Consider the following 13,818-nt stretch of genomic DNA (forward strand, 5'->3'; position numbering starts at 1 on the left):
ACCAAAAACATTGTTACGTACCATTTCTCCCCTCAGATGATACCATTGGCCAAAGTTTGGGGCTGTGGCTCATGGCTCGGGTGGGGAGGTGATATGGCGGGGGTATCAATGGCTGCCCCATTGTCAATGCAGTATCAATGATCACCTCAGTAGAATGCAAAGTATCTTTTCTAGAACGGTAGAGGTTGTTATAAAAGGGGGTCGGACAACAGCATACTTAACCTACTACACTGTAGGCATATTACTGAACTATTTTTCGCCAGAAACATAACGTCAGGGCTGGAGCAATGTTATATAATAATAATAGTTATCATTGTCAATGTCTTATTTATATGTTCTACTTTAACTGCATATTGGAGACTGGTCAAGCACTATTTCAAACTTCTGTGCTAACCCCGTTACATACGTAGATTTCTGACAATAAAGTACACTTGACTTGACTTGACAGTAGGGGAGGCAACAGAGCGTGGGCCCAGGGCCCACTCATATTGGTGTTGGGGGCCCCATTATGTAGGGATGCACCGGCTCCCGATACTGGTCATTATACTCATACTCATACTCGTCAAGCACTTGCCGATACCAGCTACGAGTACTACTATTACTCAAAACAATGCAAAGTCTTGTCATGTTCTGTGGACTTGAAATCAGCATGGAAAAAAGTGCCACCTCATACATTTACTAACATTTAAATCTACATGGAAATGGACAATAAAAATATCACAGGCGGAAAAAAAAACAAGGCCATGCATTTATTTTCATTGTATTTTGGTGGTGAAAGGTATCGGTATCGGTACTCGGTATCGGCAAGTACACACATTAATGTACTCGTACTTGTATCGGTTTTCAAAAAGTGGTATCGGTGCATCCCTACCCTTATGACCTTGTTTGGCCGCATGGGGGCTCAATCAGTGTCTTGGCTTGCGGCCCTGTGCAATTGTTCCCCCACTGCATACAGGCGCATTACCAGTCCATGGTACAGAATGCTCAAAGCACTGTAACATCCCACAACAAACAACTCCATTTTTGTCATTTACTATCTGGCCTCTTGCCTCAATGTCACCCCTCCTGAATGGAGAAAATAGAAGATTCATGCTGTCAACCATCGCAAGCATATGTGTATACATGTAGGCATATGTATGTAATTACGGTATGTATGCATGTATGTACATGTATGTATGTTTGTACTGTATGTTGTGGGTATTTTTTTGCAATGAAGGAATTATATACATGCTCTTCTACCTACGCATGTTGGATAGAGGAGAGACAAAAAAGTGCAAGCACTACAAATCCCAGACTATTGGACTACAACTCCCAACTGGTGTTCACAGGTGTGGCAAACAACTGGTGATGATCCTGATGAGACGGCTCATTTCAGTTGACTTGTCCCTCCAGGCATTTGTTTAGAGGAAGCAGTTTATAAGGAGTTTCTTCTGAAATCAACATGACGTAAGGTTCTAAGCTGCTATCAAATGGCTGCCATGCCACATTAGGAGACTAGCAGGGGTTCAGAATGAATGGAGTTGAATGGGAAAGTCCTGCCTATTTAGGAGACCAGAATTGATGTTGCATTGGTGACATGTATTATGCTTTATCTTAGTTACCATAATGAAATTCAGGGTGCTCATGTTCACAGTTCACCATTGTGGCGAAGAAATTACTTTTTTAACCTTTGACATTTGTTTTGAAACTGACCCTCTCTTGAGAGGCAGGGTAACGATGCAACATGCTAATGATGATCCACCCCTGCAGCCTTGGGACACATCACTGAAAATGTGGAGAGGCATGCAGACCGATAAGGAGGTGGGGCAGGCAGGGTCACAAATGACTGATCTCTAAGATCTTGAAAGGGAGCCTAAGAGAGATGGGGCAGTGTCACCATAACTGCTCTGGAAGGAAAACTGATACAAGCCTAAAGGAGTAGCATTGTAGGCCCGCTGTAGATGTGTTGCAGAGAAGAGGACTGCTGGCCACCTTGGCCTATTTTAATGTTCTCTATTTTTGAACTCTCAGACTGATTTGCCATTCGGATAAGACATTCGGACTTTGTGTGTGTGTGTGTGTGTGTGTGTGTGTGTGTGTGGTGTGTGGTGTTGTGGTGTGTGTGTGTGGAATAGAGCCAACAAAAGACAAACACTGTCACAGGTCTTCGGCATGGCTTTTGCCCTCGCCCAACTGGTAAGTACCCATTATTCTTACACGCTCTTCTGTTGCACAACACTAAAAGTGCAAACAATGTTAAAACCATTTGTATATGATGGACTGTAGTAATAGAGGATGACAGCAGGGTGTACTGATATGCCTACTGGATTGGGACTAGGGCTGTCCTAAACGATTATTTTTCTCCCGATTAATCTATCAACCATTTTTTTCCGAATAGTCGATTAGTCAAACGATTCATTTTTCAAGGACTCTAGCACTTTAACCCATTGTGTCCTGGAGACACATACACAGTAAATGTTGCGGTGTTAATTCAACACTTAAAGAGTTCATTTAAGTCCAAATTATGTCAAATCAACTCTCTAAGTATTAAATGAGCACTGCAGAATTTACTGTGTATACACTGCATTCAGGTTCTTGAGATTTGAGCTGTTTTATTAAAAATGTGGGTAAGTTAGAGCTGAATGAACACATTCTAAGGCAAAACAAATGTCCTAGCTTTTAAATGTAACTCATTTCATGGTTGTATGTGCTTCGGAGGCTGAGATATTTAGGATTTAATAGGCAGAGGGCATCCTTTCCCAAAAAGGGCTTTGGACAAAATGGGTTAATCTTCAAGGAAATTGGGGAAAAAAGAAAGAAAACGTTAAAATTAGGTCCCTGAGCTCACAATGAGCTTTAAATCGTGATAGCAGCTTATTTACTCCGAGATACAACGTCCAATTCATACGTGCTGGGCAATTTTAGGTTTCAGTAAAGTAATAAAGCATTAGAAAACTAAGTAAAAAAGCATTGAATTAAATGAAACGATAAGCCGACTATGAATGACTATGAGCCAACAAATTTTTATAGTCGATTAGTCACAATTATAAAAAAGTATAAAAAAGTCCAAATATAGCCTACAAAACTACCTGTTTGTGAACATATCTGATTAGGTGCAAAGTAGACTACAGCATCCATTGTCTGGATCTCATTTATGAACATAGCCTATTTGGATAGGTACAAAGTAAACAGTACCTATCTGGATCTGTGATTCACAATTGATTTTTTAACTTTTTTAATGTAAGAAAAAGGTTAACAATCTCAAATAACTCAGCAATTTAACAGTTGATTTTGTTTCCCGTTTTGGCAGCTGAAATGTCCTCTCCTCACTGCGGCCATTTTCATTGTGGGCATCGGTGGCTCTTTCCAGTACGGCCTCCAAATATCCATTCTCACCTCCCCATCCATTGTAAGTTTGTGAATTGGGTTTTTCGTGCAGAGATTGTGGAAGTGGGAACTGAACTCAGTGAATGAAAGTGAAGGTATTTCTCAAAAACTAGTGCAGTGCACTTCCAAGTGTATCAGCCTAATTAGTCACGCCCAGTGATTGGATACTCTTTGGTGAACTCTACAGAATATCCAATCACTGGGTGTGACTAATAAAGAGTATCCAATCATGGGCGTGACTAATTAGGCTGATACATTTGGAAGTGCACTGCCCTAGATTTTGAGAAATGCCCTCTGTTAGTGTGCCTTCTACAGAAATATTCTAGTAAGGGGAGATAGGACATAGAAATTAACGGTGAAGATTCGTAACGCAAATATGGCGTCTACCCGCACATCTCCCGCCTTTCTGGTAACAAGAGCCAATGTGCCTGCTGAGCTGCGTTGACAGTGATCCAATCATCTGGCTGCATCGGCGCACGCAAAATTATGCACATGCTCAGTTGTGAAAAGCCGTTGCTCTCGTGCCGTTATGGAACTACTGCGCCTGCGCTCTGTCAAAAAAACCGTGAGAAAAGTGGCTCAAAAAGCTTTATTTTGACTCGTATGACACAACCAAGTAGTCTAGGTTGATCAGTTTTTCACGGTCGTTTCAACCATATGGTTTTCACAACCGCTGGGTTCCCCTCCGTCCTATACTCAGTTTCCCCATTCATTTTTCCCATTGACTCTCAGATCTGGTCTACTTAATCGCGAAATAGCACCCCGAAGGCGTCACCAAGATGGCCGCCATATGTCCCCTCTCAATCTAAACTCTCTCTGCCTTCTATGGAGAGATGGTGAAGATATCTTCTGTTAACTTCAAGGATTTAACAAAAAAAAAGATTATAAGGGCGTTTATTTGTACAGTCATTTATACTGTTTAGACCAGGGATGGGGAACCTAGTTTGTCTCGAGTGCCGTTTGCGCCCTTGAAGCCGTCTTATCGTATTTTAATTTTAATATTACGCAGTTTCACATGAAATGACAATTGCAATACAATTGTGCAATTATATTGTCAGGGGACATAGTGGAGGACCTTTTAATATAGGCCTTAAGAGCAGGGGGAAATCCTGGTTTATGTTCATAGATAATATCACCATGACGTGGAAGAAGTGGTTCTACAGAACTGTGCATGAATATTGAACAATATTTACTATTAGTTTCTGATTGCTCAAAATGTGTTCCACATTTTCTTCACCACTGTCAGATTTTTTTTAAAAAGCCAATAAATTCATGTATGCACAAGGTCATTGTCATTACTGAGGACCCCTCTTCAAACATTTAGCTCTATTGTATACTTCACCATCACTGAAGCTCCTGTAAGCTTATTGTTTTCTGTTCAATTTGTTAATTTGTTTGGAGACTGGTACTGTCCCAACCATAAGCTGTCAACACTGTCAGTGTTATACAATAGTGTTATATCAGATTAATTAATTAATTCGCTAATATGAACAAACTATGCATATTATGTAAAAGAGTATTTTTTTGTCACCACCATCAGATGTCACCACCGTCAGATTTTGTTCCATTGTTCGTCATCTTGTTCCATATTTTACTGAATTGTGCTGGTTTATGAAACATTATCATACAAATTAGTAGGCTATTATGATCCAAAATTTTACTCTAGCCTCCACTAAGGTGCATTTGGAAGGCTTTTCATCACCATCGTCAGACAAAAAACCTGACAGTGGTGACATCTGATGGAGGTCACCCAAAACCACAGAATTTGGAGTTTTACGTGTTTTTGTCAGTTTTTAAGAATGTGCTTAATATATGTATCTACAATTATGTTCAATAATTTAAGTAATTCTTCACTTGAATACAGTAAACACATATTTTTTTATTTCTAATTATGTCTGACGGTGTTGACAAAACCAAGAAAGAGCCTACTTTATGAAAAATGTAAAACAGTGGGAGCTTGGCCAATTAAATTGCTGCACAGTCAAGACCTTCTAATATACATCTATAAGTTGGATCTGAACCACTTTTTTTCTTCCAAAATTAAAACCTGTTTTTGCCACTTTCTCAAGAATCCGTGATATGCGGATTGTAGCGTAGTTTCTAAGTTAAAGTAACCATGTTTCTTAGTTGAAGTGACCATGTGTATAAATATTATATCATGACGATCCAAGAGAGAGAGGGTAAAAGTTGCACCGAAGGTCATGGGGGCCTATAGGGGGGAAAGTGGTACAGATTCTAAGGGCCCAAGCACTGATAGAGGCCCTTAAGAGGGCCCAAGCACTGAGAGGGGCCCTTAAGGGGGTCCAAAATTCGAATCTTTCATGGGGCCCAACATTTCTGGCAGCGCCCCTGCCGAAGGTTACCAAGCTCTAGAGAGAGGGATGGGGTATGGGGGGTTACTCTTCAAGATCTTGGAACTGGACTCGGACCTAAAACAACATTCTCAACCAGGAACCTGTTCCATGACTATGAGATCAAAATCTTTCTCCAGGGCTAGTATCTCTGGCATTCGATGTTTTGAGGTCAGTCTGGCTCTGCAACATTTCTTTTATGTTGTTAATAAACTGAAGTGCTTTACAATCTGATGTGGGCAACCAATCTCTTGAGGTCACAGATAGATCACCTGACAAAAAACAACTGGTAGGTCGTACTTGTAACTGAAGGTAACATGCAAAATGTCATCCATGCAGGGCCACTGAACGCCTGTCATTTATCAGATCATTCTTACAAAACATTTTAGTCCAATTGACTACAACTCTTTTGTCTTTTACCTCTGGGCAAATGCAGTGGTGCCATATTCATGCATGAAGGTATAAAAAAATGAAGGTATAAAAATACAGGAATAACATTTTAATCGCCATAGTCTTGTTGGCTCCTTCTAACCTACTGTATGTGGGGGTTTAGTTCATTAAAGAGCTGATCAACGTCACCTGTACTGAGCGATACGGCCTCAACCTGCCGCCATGGCAACTGTCAATCATCTGGTCCTTTGTGGTGTCCATCTACTGCATCGGAGGCCTGATAGGCTCGCTCAGCGCTGGACGACTGGCGGACAAGTACGGCAGGTAATCCACGATACAATCACCTAATATAATGTTTGCCAGTCAGAGGTCTCAGTCAGTCAGTCAGTCAGTCAGTCAGTCAACTTTGTCAACGCCTCGCTCTCAACATAGGCAAAGCAAATTCTGGGGGGATTTCCCCCATGCAACATCCCGATTGAAAATGAGATGAGGACTTTTCAATTCTGCTTTTGCAAGATATTGAATAAAAATTGGATCATGATGTCATGGAGGATCAGTAGGCCACCAGCAACAGGAAAAAATGTGAGCAACTGTAATGACTTTTCCCAGAGAGAGAGAGAGAGAGAGAGAGAGAGAGAGAGAGATGTAATGATTTTTCCCCACTATTTCAGGGATGTCAAATATAGGTGGTGGTTTGAGAGAGAAATAAACAAACAAGATCTCAAAAAGACAAATCTCTTGCCCAATACAACGTTCCTGCAGTCGATGTTAAGATGTGACAACAAATTTGCCTTTTCTGGTCTCTAGTTACAGTCAATGCTCCTAATAGGCCCTATACCATACCTGTTGACCAGTGCTGTATGGAGTAGTTTGAATCCTTGAGATGATTGACTAGCAGTGTGATTCTGATATGAAGTTGACATTTGCAACATTTCATGATTACGTTACGATACTGGTCTACCCACTTGAGATCAAATTAGCTGTGTGTGGCCCCTGGACTGAGATGAGTTTAACTATTATTACTGGTACCCACCATGTGCTTCTGTGTTCCTGTGATGCACTTAACCAGGAAGAGATGCCTGCTGTTGAACAACCTGGTAGCCATTGCAGGGGCCGTTCTGATGGCGCTGAGCAAAACAGCCATGTCCTTCGAGATGATCATGGCCGGAAGGTTTATCTACGGCCTCAACGCAGGTTAGTGTTCTACTGTGTCCCTTCCTGTTGTTCTTCGGTTCATGCACAGCAACGGTATGTGACATGATGGCCCCTCCATGATGTGAACACATGACATAAGTATGTATATTATGGTCATACAGTCAATCCGGAAAGTATTCACAGCACTTCACTTTTTTCACATTTTATTATCTTACAGCCTTATTCCAAATGCTACAAATGAATCTCTGTTGTCAAAATCCTACACACATTATTCCATTATGACCATGTGAAAAACAAGTTGTCTAGACAGTTTTCAAAATGTATAAAAATAAAAAACAAAGAAATCACATCACAAAAGTATTCACAGCATTTGCTTAATACTTTGTAGAACCACCTTTTACAGCAACTACATTCATATTTCATTTTGAAATGAAAAGGGATTAAAAGGGAGGTCATTGGTGTGTGTTTCAACCTTACAGTCCATTGAAATTGTACATTTTGAGTCTGCACCTGGCTAAAATAGATGGGGGTGAGTTTTGAATGAAATCCTATGGAGAGTATCATGATCTGCCTCTGTAGTCACAGTGCATGTTGACATGCATGCTTCTTTAGGTGTAATTCAGGGGTCCGCTTCTCGATTATTGTCGTTGCTTACCGTCTTAAGACCGTCTTAAGACCGTCTTATCATTCCCTTGGATTTAGTGATGAGCGTCGCTGTCGAGAGAGAGTTGAGTCACTCTTATGAAGGACGTTGCTACCGTCGTTAGCAAAGGCGCTTTCGAGATACGGACCCCAGATTTCCAATGATGACGGCATCCATACATCTCCAAACCATGTCAGTCCCACAACCAGGCCCGTCACTAGGTTTGGGAGACAGGGGGGGCTTAGCCCCAGAGGAAGAAAATGTGCGCGCACAGCGCGCCACAAATTTTTTTCAGCTCACCTGCAAAGGTTTTGTCTATGAATTCATTATTTTAAGAGAAAAGAATTCCCGCACACTGTTCATTCCAACAACAAACTTTAATACATTGTTTCGGTCATCCGACCTTCATGTTGTATTAAAGTTTGTTGGTGGAATGGACAGTGTGCAGGATGTCTTTACACTTGAATGACAACCCCACTGGGATAATATCCTACGCACCTGCCCACCTACAGAGCTGTGCAAAAGCGTGTTCTTGAACAATTATTTTAAGAGCACCATACCAATTTTAAACACTAGTTACAATGATTTTTTTTTTTAATTCAAATTTTAATTAACATTCCTCATATGTAAGCTAAACAAAACATTTCAAAATGTTTCAACTGATGAATATTATGTACGGAAGTTAAAATGATTAGATAAAAATGCAGAGAGCATAATTTACACAAGGACTAGGAACTTTAAGGAGTTACTAACTGTGCGTCTCCAGGAGAAGCAGTGGTCAGGAAGCGATTCATTCAAACAGGTTCCTTACTTGGAAAATGATGCATCCCCGGCAGATATTAGGTCATTTTTACTCCATTAGTAGCTATTTTAATCAGTTCATGTGTGTTTTCAAACTGTTAAGACAAATATTAAAGCTCAACTATAATTTCAATACAATTTCAAATGGATTTATTACACGGGTATTGTGAGTGAAAATTGGTACTTTGGGCCGGAAGATTTCATCCGTGTAAGTAATTGCACTTTTCTCGAGGTGTTAGTCACAAAGCACAATCCTCTACCTGTTTCTCCCCCCCCTTGCATAACATATTGCTGTGCACCCTGCTTTTATTGCTGTGCAGTAGGATATAAGTGGCATTAAACAATAAATAAGCAAACAGGAACTTGTATTCAGATTAACTTGCCTTCTTGGTGGTTTGTATTCAGTGCTTTATTGCATTTGTTTTTGTAAAAATGTAAATGTAAATAGTCCTAACGACGGCCCTGCCCACAACCATGCTTGACTAGCCAGATGATGCACTTTTTGTGTAAAACTCACTTGTTTACCACCACACATGCTTGACGCCATCTTAAGCAAATTTGTTTATCTTGGTCTCAAGAGAGATGAACAGACCAAGGATATGGATTACTGGAACCATGTCGTGCGGTTTGATGAGACCAAGATAAACAAATTTGCTTTAGATGGTGTTAAGCATGTGTGGTGGTAAACAAGTGAATTTTACCAAAAAAGTGCATCATCTGGCTAGTCAAGCATGGTAGTGGGACTGACATCGTTAAGGATGTATGAATGCCGTCAACATTGGAAATCTGAATTACACCTAAAGAAGCATGCATGTCAACATGCACTGTGACTACAGAAGCAGACCATGATACTCTCCATAGGATTTCATTCAAAACTCACTCCCATTTATTTTAGCCAGGTGCAGACTCAAAATGTACAATTTCAATGTACTGAAAGGTTGAAACACACACCCATGACCTCCCTTTTAAGCCCTTTTCATTTCGAAATGAAAAAAATGAATGTAGTTGCTGCCAAAGGTGGTTCTACAAAGTATTAACCCTATACTGCACGGTGTTGCCATATGGCAACATACCATTCTTTTGGCATTTCCTGGTATTTAAATGTAAATAATAGACACTGATTGGTTTTTATATTGAAACTGTGACCTTGTTTTATCCAATGATGTGGTTTCTTGACATCACCTGACACCACACACTGCCCCAGACTCGCTCTTTCCCTGACTGTACATGAGCGTGTGTCCTTGACAGATTGCTCTGGCATTGGCCAAGATTTTTCACACTTTTTGCAATATTTACAAAATTTAAAAAAATATTGGGATGATCTATAGTTAGTCATGATCTGTTTTCACCATTTGTTTTGTTTTCAACTAAAATTATTTCCATTTTATGTTGAAAAATAGGTATGTTGCCATACGGCAACATTGTGCGGTAATGGAACAAGACGGTCAATAGGGAAAGTGTATTGATACAAATACCCAATTCTAATTGATTGATTAATTGATTTATTTATTGATTGAATGATTGATAACTGATAATATTTATAATTAGTGTAAATGGCAGTCTGTAATGAACATTAAAAATGGTATAATAGGTGTACAGAACTGTTTTATGAGCTTTCACTCTGAGTACATGTAGAAAAGCGAACAAGGCCTATGCAGCCTCCCCAGACTGCCAGAGGAATACCAAAAAAATCCCCAAACCCCAGATTTGAGCATAAAGCTACTGTCATCTTGACCATTTGAAGCCTCCAAAATGTTTTGACTTCATGTGTATGTTATAATTAGGCTAATTAGCACACAACGTTTGTGCAAATCTGTCAACCCAATCAAAAATTATTGTACAAAGTCAACCATTTTGAAAGTCAGCCATTTTAAAAGCATAATCTCGAAATTTCAAACAGCTCATAAACCAATTATATTATTAACACACGAGATTTACTGCAAATCCAAGCACCCACTGAAAAGTTGTGGCGTAAACAAAAGGTAGGCCGTCTCGAAAGATTGCCAACTTCAAAGTCAGCCATCTTGAAATTCAGCTATCTTTAAAGCACTGGCCTCACAATTTTACATGGCTTATTTACTCATTATAGAGTGTTATCACACAAGGTTTAGTGTAAATCCAAGCATCCATTCAAAAATTATGACAAATAAACTGTCGGTTATGTTGAAAGATGCCTGGCCCGCAAATCGGCCATCTTGAATGTCGGCCATCTTGAAAGTGTTGGCTTCCAAAATTAAATCAGTTCATGTACATATTATAGACAGTTACCATACACATTTTTTGTGCAAATCTGTGCACAGATATTGTGTTAATACCTAATATATTCATTGGTGGTTGGTCAAAGTAATACCACTGAAATACTGTTTTTCGGGGATATAATAAACAGTATTCATTTGTTCTCTCAGGGGCAAAAATGTGTTAAATAACTCCCTTGAACTGTTGGGTAAACTTTCAATGTTTTTCTGAGATAAAAACAATTATGTTTCTATAAAATAATCCATAATGTTGTATGACCCTTGTTTGGTCTTGGAGGGAAAATGTACACTGGATCCTTTCCGTAACCGCACAATGTTGCCATATGGCAACAAACCTAAATGTACCCCCCCAAAAAACTTTTTTTTGAAAAAAATTGCAAAAATGTCTTAAGAAGTTCATTTTATGTGACAAAAACCACAGTTAGATTTTTTTCCATGATGGGATAATAATGTGTGCAGTATAGGGTTAAGCAAAGGCTGTGAATAATTTTGTAAAAAATATCTCTTTGTTTTTAATTTTTATACATTTTGAAAACTGTCGAGGCCAGTTGTTTTTCACATGGTCATAATGGAAATATTTGTGTAGGATTTTGACAACAGAGATTCATTTGTAGCATTTGGAATAAGGCTGTAAGATAATAAAATGTGAAAAAAGTGAAGCGCTGTGAATACTTTCCGGATTGACTGTATGTTTGTGACATTCTGCATGTCTGTTTTACTGTATGCAGTAGGTGTAGCCATGCTCATGCACTGCCTATACCCGCCAGAGTGTGTGTGTGTGTGTGTGTGTGTGTGTGTGTGTGTGTGCTCTCATGTGCGTGTGTGTTTTACTATATACGTGTATATACTGTATACAGACACACACACACACACACACACACACACACACACACACACACACACACACACACACACACACACACACACACACACACACACACACACACTTCGTGACCACTTATAGGTACACCTTGCTACTACCAGGTTGGACCCTGTTTTGCCTTCAGAGCTTGCAAAGGTGTTCGCCGTTGGTACTAAGGGGCCCAAAGACTGACAAGAAAAAATCCCCCTCACCATTACACCACCACCTTGAACCGTCCATAGAAGGCAAGGCAGGATTTCATTTTGGTAACGCCAAATTAAGACCATACAATTGTGGTGTTGCAGCAGAAATCCAGACTCATCTGACTAGGCAACATTTTTCTAGTCTTCCATTGTCCAGTTTTGGTGAATCCGTGCAAATTGTAAACTCAGTTTCTTCACTGACATGAGTGGAACCTGGCGTGGGCTTCTGCTGCTGTACCCCATCTGTCTCAAGATTAAACGTCCTATGAGGGGTCGGAGGACCCTCCACCACAGGTCCCTGATACGCCCCCAGCAATCGCAGAGCCTCCTGCTGACCCGTACTTGCCGTGACGATGTGAACCAAGAGGAGTCGGTGCCAAGCGATGGCATGCAAGACGACGTGCCCCTACCAGAGTGCATGCCCAGGCGCTCTGGAAGGTCGCGATGCATGCCTCAGAGACTGGGCGATTATGTGTCACATTGAGGACTATGTTTTGATTATTGAGTGTGTTTATGATAATCTTTCATATTTGTGGGACTCTTTGGTGGTGGTATTTCACAGGGGAAGTAATGTTTTGAAGAAAAGAGGGTAGCGCCAGGAGTGTTAGTATGTTACCTGTGATGATAACGTAACCAGCCGGCTGGATATAGACCGGTCGGGCGTATTGCTGTACTGTTCACCCGGTGACTATCATTAAACACCACAATCAACTTGAACCTCGCGTTTGTGATTCCTGGACTCTTTGCCTTTACTGGCGCCGTGCATTCGGAGATGCTCTTGTGCATACCTCAGTTGTAGCAAGTAGTTATTTGAGTTATGGTCACCTTTCTATCAGAACCACATATGGCCATTCTCCTCTGGCCTATAGCATCAAGAGGGCATTTTCTTTCACAGAACTGCTGCTCAATGGATATTTTCTCTTTTTTTTGCTTCATTTTGTGTGTGTGTGTGTGTGTGCGTGTGCGTGTGCGTGTGCGTGTGCGTGTGCGTGTGCGTGTGCGTGTGCGTGTGCGTGTGCGTGCGTGTGCGTGCGTGTGCGTGTGCGTGCGTGTGCGCGCGTGTGTGCGCGTGTGTGTGTGTGTGTGTGTGTGTGTTTTGTAGGTGTAGCGCTGGTAGGTCACTGTCTCTACCTGCCTGAGTGCGCCCCCAAGAGACTTCGCGGGATGGTGGGGTTCACCATGGTAACCTATGTATCCTTTGGGAAGTTCATTGGCCAGCTCCTGGGCATCAGGTCTCCTCCTCTCCTCTCATCTCCTCTCCTCTCATTTTCTCTCCTCTCCTCTCCTCTCCTCTCTTTCCCTCATGCCTTCTCCTCTTTCTCATAGGCATCTGGTCTCCTCTCCTCTCCTACCTTCTGTCCTCTTTCCTTTAATTTCTTCACCCTAATCTTCTTCTCCTCTCTACATCCTCTTTACCCTCTCCTCATCCATCTTTCATCCTCTCCTCTTCTTTTCTCCTGTCATTCCATCTCATCTTCTCTCCTCTCTCCTGGGCATCTGGTCTCCTCCTCTCTTCTCCTCTCCTATCCTTTCTTCTCTTCTCTCTCCTGGGCATCAGCTCTCCTCTCCTCTCTTCGTCTCTCTTGTCTTCTCCTCTCCTCTCCTCTCCTCTCCTCTCCTCTCCTCTCCTCTCCTCTCCTCTCCTCTCCTCTCCTCTCTTCTCTTCTCTTCTTTCTCATAGGCATCAGGTCTCCTCTCATCTCCTACCTTCTCCCCTCTTTATTTTCCTTTCTTCACCCTACTCTCCTCCTCCTCTCTCCATCCTATTTATCCTCTCCTCATCCATTTGTCA

At 41.1% G+C, this 13,818-nt stretch overlaps 1 protein-coding gene across 1 annotated transcript in view; it reads left to right on the forward strand.

Moving 5' to 3' along the window:
* Positions 1-1,379: 1,379 nt before the first annotated feature.
* LOC134458872 (solute carrier family 2, facilitated glucose transporter member 11-like) overlaps positions 1,380-13,818 on the forward strand; it is an 18,131-nt gene continuing 5,692 nt past the window's right edge. Inside the window, exons 1-6 of the mRNA XM_063211268.1 lie at positions 1,380-1,446; positions 2,115-2,175; positions 3,290-3,388; positions 6,271-6,431; positions 7,177-7,301; positions 13,129-13,258. Of these exons, the coding sequence (XP_063067338.1) occupies positions 1,442-1,446; positions 2,115-2,175; positions 3,290-3,388; positions 6,271-6,431; positions 7,177-7,301; positions 13,129-13,258 (581 nt within the window). The 5' untranslated portion in view covers positions 1,380-1,441. The remainder of the gene's footprint in view (positions 1,447-2,114; positions 2,176-3,289; positions 3,389-6,270; positions 6,432-7,176; positions 7,302-13,128; positions 13,259-13,818) is intronic.

The sequence above is a fragment of the Engraulis encrasicolus genome, chromosome 11, assembly GCF_034702125.1.
Source record: "Engraulis encrasicolus isolate BLACKSEA-1 chromosome 11, IST_EnEncr_1.0, whole genome shotgun sequence".
Taxonomy (NCBI): Eukaryota; Metazoa; Chordata; class Actinopteri; order Clupeiformes; family Engraulidae; genus Engraulis; species Engraulis encrasicolus.